At 51.8% G+C, this 12,639-nt stretch overlaps 6 protein-coding genes across 6 annotated transcripts; 3 read left to right on the plus strand and 3 right to left on the minus strand.

The window, feature by feature from the left end:
• Window positions 1-568: 568 nt before the first annotated feature.
• Window positions 569-2,450, plus strand: Asppvi_009626 (indolepyruvate decarboxylase family protein; the record flags this gene model as incomplete). The annotated part of the gene is made up of 2 exons (XM_043305476.1): window positions 569-820; window positions 891-2,450. 2 exons carry the CDS (start codon window positions 569-571, stop codon window positions 2,448-2,450), a joined length of 1,812 nt encoding a protein of 603 aa, XP_043161411.1.
• A 111-nt stretch (window positions 2,451-2,561) lies between these two features.
• Window positions 2,562-4,522, minus strand: Asppvi_009627 (putative acetamidase; the record flags this gene model as incomplete). The annotated part of the gene is made up of 7 exons (XM_043305477.1): window positions 2,562-2,677; window positions 2,731-3,013; window positions 3,069-3,244; window positions 3,298-3,572; window positions 3,634-3,857; window positions 3,904-4,016; window positions 4,075-4,522. The coding sequence occupies 7 exons, from the start codon at window positions 4,520-4,522 to the stop codon at window positions 2,562-2,564; spliced, it is 1,635 nt and encodes a 544-aa protein (XP_043161412.1).
• A 476-nt stretch (window positions 4,523-4,998) lies between these two features.
• On the minus strand, window positions 4,999-6,458 carry Asppvi_009628 (class I SAM-dependent methyltransferase; the record flags this gene model as incomplete). The annotated part of the gene is made up of 3 exons (XM_043305478.1): window positions 4,999-5,208; window positions 5,262-6,232; window positions 6,317-6,458. 3 exons carry the CDS (start codon window positions 6,456-6,458, stop codon window positions 4,999-5,001), a joined length of 1,323 nt encoding a protein of 440 aa, XP_043161413.1.
• A 437-nt stretch (window positions 6,459-6,895) lies between these two features.
• Window positions 6,896-8,373, plus strand: Asppvi_009629 (putative cysteine synthase; the record flags this gene model as incomplete). Its single annotated transcript, XM_043305479.1, has 5 exons — window positions 6,896-7,180; window positions 7,242-7,301; window positions 7,354-7,472; window positions 7,531-8,147; window positions 8,201-8,373. The coding sequence occupies 5 exons, from the start codon at window positions 6,896-6,898 to the stop codon at window positions 8,371-8,373; spliced, it is 1,254 nt and encodes a 417-aa protein (XP_043161414.1).
• A 99-nt stretch (window positions 8,374-8,472) lies between these two features.
• On the minus strand, window positions 8,473-10,233 carry Asppvi_009630 (Myb-like DNA-binding domain protein; the record flags this gene model as incomplete). Its single annotated transcript, XM_043305480.1, has 1 exon — window positions 8,473-10,233. One exon carries the CDS (start codon window positions 10,231-10,233, stop codon window positions 8,473-8,475), a length of 1,761 nt encoding a protein of 586 aa, XP_043161415.1.
• Window positions 10,234-10,825: 592 nt separating this feature from the next.
• Window positions 10,826-12,526, plus strand: Asppvi_009631 (beclin 1; the record flags this gene model as incomplete). Its single annotated transcript, XM_043305481.1, has 2 exons — window positions 10,826-10,910; window positions 10,986-12,526. 2 exons carry the CDS (start codon window positions 10,826-10,828, stop codon window positions 12,524-12,526), a joined length of 1,626 nt encoding a protein of 541 aa, XP_043161416.1.
• Window positions 12,527-12,639: the final 113 nt, after the last annotated feature.

Below are 12,639 nucleotides of genomic sequence, written 5' to 3' on the forward strand. Positions count from 1 at the left end.
CAAGATTTAGCATAATCGGGCATTTGTATTTCGTGTCTCAGTTGATGTGTTGGATACCATGTGTCTTTACTTCGTACCCTCAAGGTCAACATGCAGCGATTTTGATTCGTACCCTGAGAAATCCCTATCGAGCAATAGAAGGTATATTCTTAGTATACTCCGTAAGCTGATATCCATCTCTTTTCCAGCAGTATTAGTATGTCTCGCTGCGCTGTCTACCGTCGCTGATTGACTAAATGATCGCTGATGATAAACCATCTATTATTATTTTCTATATTTTAAAGCCCAAGAAGATACAGATGTTTAGATGTTGCTCTCGATAAATGAAACGGCTTKACTTCTCGGGAATCATCCCGGGCTTGCGTCATTTGTAACCTCGGAAGTGCCGCAGAGCATCTCCTCATGCATCTCCTCATCCATCGCCATTCTCCGGAGCTTCAACTTCGCAGAGATGGGCTTCTATCAATGAACTGATACTTAACACATCAATGAACTGATACTTAATACATCAATGATCTGATAGCTAATAGATCAAATTGGATTGAATCCCTGTATCTGACGCACCAGGATGGCTGTCGTTACTGGTGCTCAACTGATTGCCCGGACGCTGCGCGATCTAGGCGTCACTGTGATATTTGGGATAGTGGGCCTTCCTGTGGTTGACATCGGCGAGGAGGCCATCAATTTGGGGATTCGCTTCATTGCTTTCCGCAATGAGCAGGCATGCAGCTATGCAGCGAGCGTTTATGGGTATCTGACAGGACGACCTGGTGTTTGTCTTGTCGTTGGAGGACCAGGAGTCCTCCATGCCTTGGCTGGGGTAAGTGAGCGGGGTCCAGTCCAAACCAAATCATCAAGCTGGGACTGACAATTTCTCCTGTAACGCACAGATTGGCAATGCTTCCGCGAATAACTTCCCCCTTCTTGTACTCGCCGGATCGGCGGAGACCTCAGGCGTCACAAAGGGCGCCTTCCAGGAGATGGACGCCATCTCGTTCCTCACGCCACACACCAAGTTCGCGGTGCGACCGCCGTCTCTCGATTTCGTCGCCGGCGCCGTGAAAAACGCATACCGCACATGCTGGTACGGGCGTCCTGGACCGACATTCGTCGACCTGCCCGCCGATCTGATCCAGGACAAATCAGCGCCTGGTTTCCGCTTGCCGGAGCCCGAGGATATCCTCGTCCCGCCGCCTCCCAAGGCGAGCGGGGACCACGCAATGATCCTTAAGGCGGCGCAATCGCTCAAGGCGGCTCGTGCGCCGTTACTGATTATCGGCAAGGGGGCAGCGTATGCAAGGGCTGAGGGCAAGATCCGGAAGCTAGTCGAGCAGACGCAGATTCCGTTTCTCCCAACCCCGATGGGGAAAGGTGTAGTGCCGGACTCGCATCCTCTCAATGTGTCGAGCGCGCGGAGCACGGCGCTGAAGCACGCGGACGTGGTGCTGGTGCTTGGGGCGCGGCTGAACTGGATTCTGCATTTTGGCGAGCCGCCTAAGTGGTCTCCCCGGGCGAAGATCATCCAGGTTGATGTCTGCGCCGAGGAGATCGGTCGCAATGCGGGCTCTGCGGAGCTGGGGATCGTCGGCGATATCGATCTGGTGGTTGAGCAGCTGCTGGTTTCGCTTTCGAACTGGCGGTATGCCTCTTCGGCTGTCCCAAGCCAGTTCTTGTCGTTGTTGGCGGAGTCGGCGAAGAAGAATGAGGCCAAGGCGCAAAAGGCTGCGTTCACCCCTACGCCGAAGAACTCCCCCTTGACGTATCAGCGGGCCTTCCAGATTATCAAGACGACGCTGAATTCCCTGGCGCCGTTTGAAGACGGGAACGTCGTGTATGTGTCCGAAGGCGCTAACACTATGGACATTTCCCGTTCGGTCTTTCCGCTCAACCATCCCCGTCAGCGTCTGGACGCTGGGACATATGCTACGATGGGCGTGGGAATGGGATATATCATTGCCGCTCACGAGGCGTACAACGCCTCTCCAGCATCCACGGGCAAACCGAAGAAGATCGTGGCGCTTGAAGGTGACAGTGCGTTTGGCTTCAGCGCGATGGAAATCGAGACTATGGCTCGCTACAGAATCCCCGCTCTTATCTTCGTGGTGAACAACTCGGGCATATACCACGGCGACACTGCTTCTGAGAGCTCATGGAAAGAGCTACAGGCTCAGACATCGGCCAACGACACCAAATCTGACGCTCGGGATGACGGCAAAAAGGGCCTGCGGTCGACTAGTCTCCTTTACGAGACTCGCTACGAACATTTCGGTCCCATGTGTGGCGGGAAGGGATACTTTGTCCGCTCTGAAGAGGAGCTGGAGACCGCTACGCGGGAGGGATTCCTAAGTGATACGGTCACGGTCGTCAATATCATTGTGGAACCGGGCATTGGGAAGAAGATAGAGTTTGCCTGGCAGGGGAATGCCCATGAAGGACAGGCGAAATTGTGATGACTCTTATCTCGATTCGATACTGTAATCTTTCTTCATAGTCTAACAATAGTAAATGTAGTTGACAAATTAAGATGTTAGCCCTGAATAATATTGCTCATGACACTTCCGTCACGAATGTAAAAGCTGATCAACCACTTTCCCGACAGCAACAGCCTTTTCCTCCCCAAATCGCCCTCCTATAATCTGTATGCAGACTGGCATATTCTTAACTAGATTAATATCATCTAAGATAATGTATTAGCATAGCAAGTCTTAGACATATAATAGAATCACTTACATTGGCTATGATTAAACTCATCCGACTGGTTCCGAGGAGTGTGAGCCAGCCAATCTTGACCAGGCTGATCCAAAACCGGATCTGCGCTCGTCACAGGCATCGTCACAGCCGCGTAGTTCAAAAGGTTCCAGAGGGATGTATAGCCCAGCCATTGATTTGATCTCACCCATGTCTTTGGCTTGAATCCGACCCATGGCGTGACGGGCATGAGGAGCGCATCGATCCCGCTGTCTTTCCACTGCTTTAGAAAACGTTCTTGGAAGAGCCACTTTTCTTCTTCGAGCTGTAGAGCGTCAGCTTGTGGAATTTGATGGTCCTGAGTAGTGTCTATAAGCTACCTTTTCCCGTTCCAGAATGGAAAGTTCATCCGTTGCAGTCCCGACTAGCATTCCCTCGATCAATGGCTCATCGACAATGTCGCACAGGTGTTTGCAGTGCGAGCCCCCGTCTGCTAGGATGGCTTTCTTCCAAAGATTTGTCCCTGGTGTGTGGAGAGCAGTGCTCCATTCGATGACTGTTACGAGGATTTAGCCTGAGCTTCTCCTTTGACACCAGCTCAGAAAATACCTTCATGGCCAGCTGCTGCAAGCTTCGTTACTACTTCGCGTAGAGCCCGAGTTATAGGCGGCTGTGGCTTGACCACCCCGTCGTCGAAGACGACTCCCAACTTGAGCTTGCGGTCAGGTAAGGCCGCTAACTCCTTCCTCCAGGGAATGGGTATGCAACCTGGGTCCATGTCCCAGGGGCTCGAATCGAGAAGTGACTGCATAAAGTACTCAATGGTCGCCATGCTTCGAGCCATGGGCCCTGCGACTGGGGGAACGAGGTAGTGCTGATGCATACTGTAAGGCGCGTCAGTCAGCCCTTCTTTTTTCCAGAACGCACGACTTTGATAAGTCTCACAAAGAACAGTCCCACGGGACACGGCCTGTCGTCGGACAGATAGAGTAGAGACCCTGCAAGGCAGCCGGAATGCGGATCGAGCCCCCGATATCCGTCCCGATACCTAGAATACTGCCTCGCGCACCGATCAGGGCGCCTTCGCCTCCGGAGCTGCCACCGGAGATGAGCTCGTGGTTAAATGCGTTGATGGACTGACCGAAGACATGGTTGTACGAGTCAGACATCTGAGTCTTGTCAGCGGGAGTAGACAGACTGAGACACCATGCATACCATCAGAGACTGTGGTATATTCGTCTTGACGTAGAGCACTGCGCCCATGGATTCAAGCAATCTGGCGATAGAACTGGACCTCTGCGCTGGCTTGCCAATCAAGCCAACCCACCCTGTTCGCACTTCCATCAATCTTAAGAACCACGTCCCACACAAGCAGCAATAACATACCAACCGTAGTATCCATCCCCTCCACATCAAACCGATCCTTGATGGAAACTGGTAATCCGTGCAGAGGTCCTGTCAGGATACCAGTCTTCTCATACTGATCATCCAGCTCCTTCGCTCGCGCCAACGCCCGGTCGAAAAAGATCTCCGTCAGACACTTGGTCATCTGCTGCGCGATTGCCGCCCGCTTGCAGAATGCCGTGGTCAACTGCACGGAACTCACCTTTCTTGAAGTCAGGAGGGAAAGCAGGTTTGTCACATCGTCAGTCTCGGTCCATTCAAGCTCCTCCGCAGAAAGGAGGCCGCACGTTCGGATGGTTTCGAGTGTGTTGGGGAGGGGAGGAGTGAGGATTGTGGAAGGGAGACGCCAGGAGGGAGGGATGGCGTTAAGTTGGGCCGTGCGTTTCTGATGCACAGCTGATTTCCAATGAGGCATTGGTGAGATTGTCATAATGTTCATCAGTTTGTGTAGTTAGAGGTAATGGATCGAGGTGTTGCAGATATGGAAAGTTGACGGGACTGCTGTACATAGACACCCTTGGTTGCGGATAATGGGGTAGCTGCATGATGGTTGATCCTATTCGATGAAAGATATACAGGCAGTGTAACCTTGTCCCCTGCACCGAGGATATTCTGTCCAATCCAGACGGAAAGCTGTATCTCAGATCTAGGTGATATCTGAGAGCTTGCGGGGGACAAAGAGGGGCAGAAGGTTGAATTGCCGAATACCCAGAGCAGGGCGGATGAGAAGGCTTATCTTGGGCCGAGTCTGTACAAGCTCGTCCAGTCGGATCGCAAGACCTCTTCGGGATACGCGATCGACGTCGTTAATCTCTGAATCAAAAGAACTGGTACTGGAGCAATGGTTTCATGATATGCTTATGATTCAATATCATTTAATATCATTTACAGTACTGATACATTCGTCTAAACCGTCATCAGCATGCTAGCATTCTTATACCAGGTCAGCAGCGGATTCTCGCCGCTCCTCGTCTCCGTGTCTTCTATATACGCCCAGCGACGGACAAAGTCCTCGTGACTCATCACCTGTGTCAATTTCCCGGTAATGGCGCGATAGAGATCCTCGATGACGTTGAAGTCGGTGGGGAAGAATATATCGAAGTAGCCTTGATGAACCTGTCATCGCACGATTAGAATGCGTCCGTACCCTCAGAAATAAAAGGACTTACAAAGGGGGTAGACACTGGCACTGTCCGTCTCTTGTAACGTGTCTGCACCACTGGCGCATTGATACCTGGAACAGCATCCGGAAGGCTACTAAAGTCACTCGCGACCAGCCGATGTGCAGGAAAGTAACTATCCAAGATGTCAAAGAACTGCATGAGTCGAGTGGGAATGTACTCTGGAAGGGTATAAGCGCTCTGCAAAGGTAAGGAACTGCGCAATTGGCGCATAGCTTTGGGGCCCAGAGGGCTCGGGAACGGCCGACGCGCCGCAGCTTGTCTGACACGCAAGAACCGAGATGCCACAGGGTCGAGTTGCGCATTGTAATATTCGTGGAATTCGCCGTCCGCATCAATCAGTACGCCACCTTGTTGGGGTAGTTCCGTCTTGCAGTCATATCGGATCGCATCGTGAGAGAAATTATCAAACACCTCCAACGCGAGAAAGAAGCAAGGCGAATGTACATAGGTATCCCAGTCAAAAATGGATCGGTTGATGATTTCAACATGGTCCATATGCCCAGCTGCATTCACCGAATCGGTCAGATTCTTCATCTGCAGGCTCGCGAGCGAGGGCGAGATCTCAATGATCTTGAACTTGGTTCGCTGGTATACTTCGTAATCTGTATCTCGGATGAAATCCAGAATGTTGATCATCATTGTACCGTTTCCAGCTCCCATCTCGTATATGATCAGGTCATGATAGGGGTACAATGTCAGTTTATAGTTTGACACCAGGTATCGAGCGACAGTCTCCCCGTAATAAGGGCGGAACAGTTCGGTGGGAGTGTGCCACAATTGACGGGCCACGTCCGGCTGTGTCGCATCTAATTTATCTTCGAATTCTGTATACCGCTCTCCAAGCATGCGATGGAATGCCGGCCCGTCTTCGATGTTATTGAAATCAAAGGGCTCCCCCGGGCTGAAGATGGTCGCGTGTTTCGAGAAATAGCCGTAATGAGGGTTATACAAACTATCTATATAAACAGCAGATCTAGTCAGCATTCCAAGTACATTCGACATTGACAGATATGCCTGCAGAGCAAGCAAAAACCACGTACCGTCAATAAATTCTCTCGTCAACATCTTCACTTGTCGCGGGCGCTCGCGACGGTTCCGCAGATCTTTCGCCGTGACAAGCGGATATGTCTTCAATTCCTCCTCAATATCCCTGGGATAATCCCCCCGTTTGAGCCAATGCATTCCATCATCGGTACTCCTGCGCTTGGCTGGTGAACGTCGCGTGAGAAAAGGACGATACTGTTGACGAACCGGCGCCTGCAACCGGACGCAATTTGCTCTGCGGGTTATTGGTGACGATGTTCTAAATGATTGACACGCAGGATGTCGGAACAGCTGTCGAAACAGCTGACTGAGGATCGGGCTGTCCATAGGACGACGGAACAGCGGGGGTTTTCAGGAGATACAAATCAATATTGTAGTACGCAATTGACAGAAATGACGATAATGATGGATGAAGGATGGAGGCTGGCGGAGGAGTTCCTCAAGCGGCCCGAGCTTTTTCTCCGACTTCCTACACTGACCTCACTTGCTCAAACGTGATCTATCTATATAGTCGCTTCTTTGATTTTGGGCGTGCTTTGCATAGATTGACCGACCACAGAGCATACTTTCTCAGTATGAGTGATCATTCTAGGGTCTGTATAGGAACCGCCTTTGTGGCTGGAATCCTTCTCGCGGTGGGATTTACTGAGCTTCTGTATCCGGAGTTGAAGCATCGCCTCCGAGGAACTCGCGCTCAGTCGACAACCAGCCTGCAGGGTAGCACCGCAGACTCGTTGACGGCCAGATCGGGACCCCCTGCAATTGTTGACGGCATTGAAGGCTGTATTGGGAATACTCCTCTGTTACGCATCAAATCCTTGTCAGATGCGACTGGATGCGAGATTCTTGGGAAAGCAGAGGTATGGTTATTTTGTCTATCGTTTACTTTTGAGAGAAATCCAATCTCTAATGCTGTTGTAGTTCCTAAACGGAGCAGGTCAGAGCTCCAAGGACCGAGTAGCTCTAAGCATGATTGAGATTGTATGTGATACGTGCCTCGATCCCTTCTTATGTCAATTATTAACCTGCAAAGGCCGAGCAAAAAGGTATCTTGAAACCTCACTCCGGAGATACCATCTACGAGGGCACGTCCGGTTCGACCGGCATTTCACTGGCCACGCTCGCCAGAGCAAAGGGCTACCTCGCTCACATGTGAGTATCGACTCGTGCGCTTACTTGAACTGTTCATACGGCAACTGACGCTCAATAGCTGCATGCCATCTGATCAGGCAATCGAAAAGTCCAACCTGCTCCTGAAATTGGGCGCAATAGTAGATCGTGTACCTCCAGCACCGATAGTTGAAAAGGACAATTTTGTCAATCGCGCGCGCGCTCTCGCTGAAGCTCAGACACTGTCTCCCTCGGGTGGAACAGGCTTCTTCGCAGACCAGTTCGAAAACGAAGCTAACTGGAGAGCTCATTACAACGGTACGGGGCCGGAGATTTATGCCCAGTGCAACGGTAAACTCGACGCGTTCGTCGCCGGCGCTGGTACTGGGGGTACAATTTCTGGTGTCGCCCTCTTCTTGAAGCCTCGGATTCCAAATTTGAGTGTAGTGCTGGCCGATCCTCAGGGAAGTGGACTCTACAATCGAGTACGGTTCGGCGTCATGTTTGACCTTAAGGAGAGAGAAGGCACGAGGAGGCGAAGACAGGTTGACACGATTGTCGAAGGCATTGGGGTTAACCGCGTCACTGCCAACTTCGAAGCAGGAAAGGAGCTCGTCGACGATGCTGTGCGAGTGACGGATGCGCAGGCGTTGGCCATGGCTAGATGGTTAGTCGAAAAGGATGGTATCTTCGTTGGAAGTAGCAGTGCTGTCAATTGTGGGTATATTCTTGGTACCTAGTCTGCTACGTTGCTAATCACTATGATACAGGTTTTGCGGCAGTCAAAACAGCGATGAAGCTTGGTCCTGGCCATAGGATTGTCACAGTCCTGTCTGACTCTGGCTCAAGGCACCTATCTCGATTCTGGGCCAAGGCTGGAGATGTCGGCGGTGCGGTAGATACCAAGCTCGAGGACGTTCTGAACGCCAAAGACGACGAGTAACGGTTCGTGTACAAATCACGGCAATTCTTGGATTCTCGTTAGAGAAAGTGCAGGGGTTGCAGTCATCGCGTGCCGCAATCGAACTTCTGGGAGCACGTCTCACACGCTCTCCCTCTCCGTCTCGCGATCGTCTTGTTCCCGAGGCTCTCTAGGCTTAGCCAGAGAGACACGGTCGAGAGTCGACTGCACCGGGATTTGGACTCCGTCGCCTGTCAGCTTCGCTTCGCTCACGAGCTCTGAAAATTCGTACTTTGAACCGTCATCCAACTCAGCCCAGAGTCTCAACAGTGCGAACTCTACTTCCGCGTGTGAACGACCGGGAAGGCCGGCACGAATATGGGGCCAAGTTAATCCTTGTTGGTCCTTGAAAGTCTGCAATTTGTCCACCTCCTCCTTCGACCAAGGTCTGGAGAGTCGAGGCGGTTTGTCATGCCGTTCAGTCCAATGCGTCTGGTTCCACTGGATGAGTGAAACTAATTTTCGCTGCGGAAAATGTTCTTGGACTTCCTTCCATTTCTTTCCTTCAATCTGCCTCATGCGGATGATCAGCTTCGCCTCGTCTGGCGTCATCAGTGTCCTTTTGGCTCTAGTAGGAGTGGATGCCTGCGCTATGACCGGGTCTGCGTGTTGCACGGCTGCGGAAATAGGTGTATCTACAGAAAGACACTGGTCTGCATGTTTTTCAATGGTTTGAGGCTGTAATTGTGAAGTTGCGCCGTTGGCGATTTTGGGCTCTGTTGCTCCATGAAGAGCATTCGTGGTGGGTTGGCAACCAGGATCCAGCTGAGGGGTAAGCGGTCTGCGCTCATCCTTTGTGCGACTCGGAGTGATTTGGACCTGATTTTTGCCCCTGATATGAATGAGGGTTTTCGGTGTTGGCGATGGTTGATAGTCTTCCTGCAGAGGATCGTCCGATTCGCTTCCATCAGGGGTTTCTGCAAAGGACCAGTCATGCAAGACGGGGCTTGATTGATGCTTGTGATTTTGTTGGCTGACTTCAAGTCTCTTTCTGCTTTTTCCCTTTTTGGCGGCTGTGTTGCGCCTTGATTTTCCAGGAAGTGCCCACAGAGATCCCGCTCTTGGAGGAGATGCAGATCGGACAGCAGTCAAAGGAAGCTTGGGGCGTGATCTGTAGAAAATAGGCGTCGAGAACTCGCCTTTAATCTCAGGAACGCGCCAGATAGACTCCAATGGCTCATCGGCTTTGTCTCCACGCATCTGTCGGGATTGGACGGGGATGTCAGCCGTAGTATTTGCTTTTGCGGGAAAAGCCTCACTTTCAAGCGACGGGGCTTGACTATCAGGTTCATCTGACTCATTGGGGACGATCAATGCACAGTCCAACAAAGAATCCACACTTTTTGAATCGTCATCCGAATCCGGCTCGACTGTTTCAGGTGGCTGCTTTTCATATGCCCGATCTAACCGCAGCGCTGGGAGCGTATGCAGCGATGTAAGCGAGCGCTGTAGCTGCTCTCCATCTTTCGCATCGTCACCGCCAGTCTCTGCCTCTATGCCCGAGTCATGTACAGATCCCGCCAGCGTAGCTTCAGAGATCTGAACCGCAGACGTGGGTAGGTCTTCCTCGAACAACCACCCGTCCTCGTCGTCCTTTTCCCCAGTATCATCTTCGCCGGACATTCTCTGTAAGTGACCATTATTGACCACAATATTCCCTGTCTGTAAATCGATTTCATCCCCAATATCCGTGAAATCTTTTCCGTATTTTTCGAAGATGCGTTCAAAGATCGATTTGAGGCGTAAGTCATTTTGGGCTCTGGCTTCCTGCAGGTCTATATCGTCCGAGTCTTCGCCGTGACAACCCAAGGATAAGCGGAGTCTTTTCTGAGGTCGTTCCATGATGATTGAGGGTCAAGTGAGCTGTAGACTTCGTAGGCATAGGCAGACACTGAAGGTGAAAGAACTGTATTCGAGTTTCTCGAGATACGGTTCGGGCTGGGGGAATTTCGAGAGATCTTGGAACAGTCACGGGAGTCATTGAAGCGTATATGTTGAGAGCGTCCATCAAAGGTCGAGATCATAAAGTTGTGTTGCAGTATTGTAGGCATACATGTGTTATTCCCATCTGACTGGCAGTAAACACACGTCGAATATGATTCACATAATATGGATGACTGAGAGAACAAGGTAAATGGCAATCCCACTCATGAGCCAGACCCTATTGTTTTAGCCATATTTTCTCTATAGAGTGAATTGTTCTTCAAAAGTGTGCGAAGTCAGGCCCTGAATCTGCTCCCTCCACAGCTCGGACAGCGGACAAAAACGCGCGACGTCGGGCACGGGCTGCCGCATGACGTCTCCCTGCGGAACACCGTGCATGTCTCTACATGCGCATTTCCGTCTAGTGAGAACAACACCCATCTTATCCATACCTGACGGGTTCTTCTCTCGCGCATAATGCATGGATCGACATCTTCAACACTTTACGAACATGTATTGCCAGAAATGTCGGACGCCGCTGAAGCTGGATGGATCCCTTGAGGCGCTCAATCCAGCGGCCTTCGACTTACTCGTCGGTAAAGCTCCAGCTGCATTCCCTATGGACGAATCGTACGCGCTGGCTAACTCTTGTCCTTTCCATTGATGAATAGGCTCAACAGGCAGAACTCTTCCAGAAAATAACACCGCATCCTCTACACTACCTTCCTATCCGCCCGAAAGACGAGAGCTCTATGATCGAGCCTCCAGCCATGCTACGTCGCCAGTATACAGAAGATCGATCCCAGCACCTCGGCCTACAGGCAGCGGCCAAAGCAACCTTCCAAGGCTGGGCCGAGGAGACAGCGGCAATATGTCGTTTGTGATGCTCACGGAGTCGCAGGTCGGCCCACCCCACACCAGCTCGAGCAACAATGGAGAAGGGCAGTCGTGGGCGAACAAACGGCCGTCTGGCGCCCCGAATAACGAACGAGAGACAGAGGATGGGTCTTTCTCGGATCAAGTAGAGAGAACAAATCGGCTGTTTGAAATCATATCAGCTCGCTCCGATATAGACCATCCGATTTGTGTTGAGTGCACGGAGATGCTCGTGGACGGGCTACAAAAACGGCTTGTGTCTGCCACCAAGGAGAGGGACGCTTACATATCATTTCTAAGGGACTTGAACTCTTCAGCACCCACCGCGGAGGAAATTGAGGCGGCTGAAAAGTCGCTCAAGGAGACTCTCGCGGCTGAAGAGGCGGCATTTGAGGAGCTTGTCGCATTGGAGAAGGAAAAGGCCGCCCTGGACGAAGAAATCGCAGCTCTGGAGGAAGAGTCGCGACAGCTGGACCTCGAGGAGGAGAAGTTCTGGCGAGACCGGAATGCATTTGCTTTGACTCTTTCCGAATTTCAAAACGAACGCGATGCCCTGAATATGCGGTACGATCATGATTCACGCCAGCTGGAACGACTACAACGCACTAACGTTTACAATGATGCCTTCTGTATTGGGCACGACGGCTACTTTGGGACCATCAACGGGCTGCGACTGGGCCGACTGACCAATCCGTCCGTGGAGTGGCCTGAAATCAACGCAGCTTGGGGTCAGACGACACTACTGTTGGCTACTATCGCCGAGAAACTTGGATTCCAGTTTCAGGGGTATCGACTGAAGCCAATGGGATCCACGTCACGGATTGAGAAGATCGAATATCCACGAACGTCGCCAGTTCAGTCCACGCTCGGTGGGGGTAGCGCAGAGACCTCTCCGGCGCCAAAGATCACCACCCTCGATCTCTTCTCTTCTGGAGATCTCCCACTCAATCTCCCTTGGCTTCACCGCCGGTTTGATGCAGGTATGGTCGCTTTCCTGGAATGTTTACGTCAGCTGGGAGAATTTGTGGAGACGACGCCAGCACCTGTCTCGTCAACTCGTCGAGGTCACGGTAATGCTGCCGTAGCAGGGTTGAAACTGCCGTACGAGATCAAACGGGACAAAATCGGCGATGCGAGCATCAAACTTGGTTTCAACCAAAACGACGAGACCTGGACGCGTGCGTGCAAGTACACGCTCACCTGTTGCAAATTCTTGCTAGCTCATGCAAGCAATGTTGCCAGTGCTGGATCCAGTAATTCCGCAGCTGTGGCGGCTGCAGCCGTCGCAGCCGGCGAACAGGCCCGACTCGCAACGGCCAGTCCGACTCGGAAGTAGGACCAGCGTCATACAGGGCAACATGGGTGTATCGCATGCTGTGTAGCCTCAGGCAGCTCTTCCTACTTGATTCGCCTCCTCTCAAGCTGGTGTCAAGGATTTCGCTACTACGA

This window comes from Aspergillus pseudoviridinutans (assembly GCF_018340605.1).
Source record: "Aspergillus pseudoviridinutans IFM 55266 DNA, scaffold_7, whole genome shotgun sequence".
NCBI classification, from domain to species: Eukaryota; Fungi; Ascomycota; class Eurotiomycetes; order Eurotiales; family Aspergillaceae; genus Aspergillus; species Aspergillus pseudoviridinutans.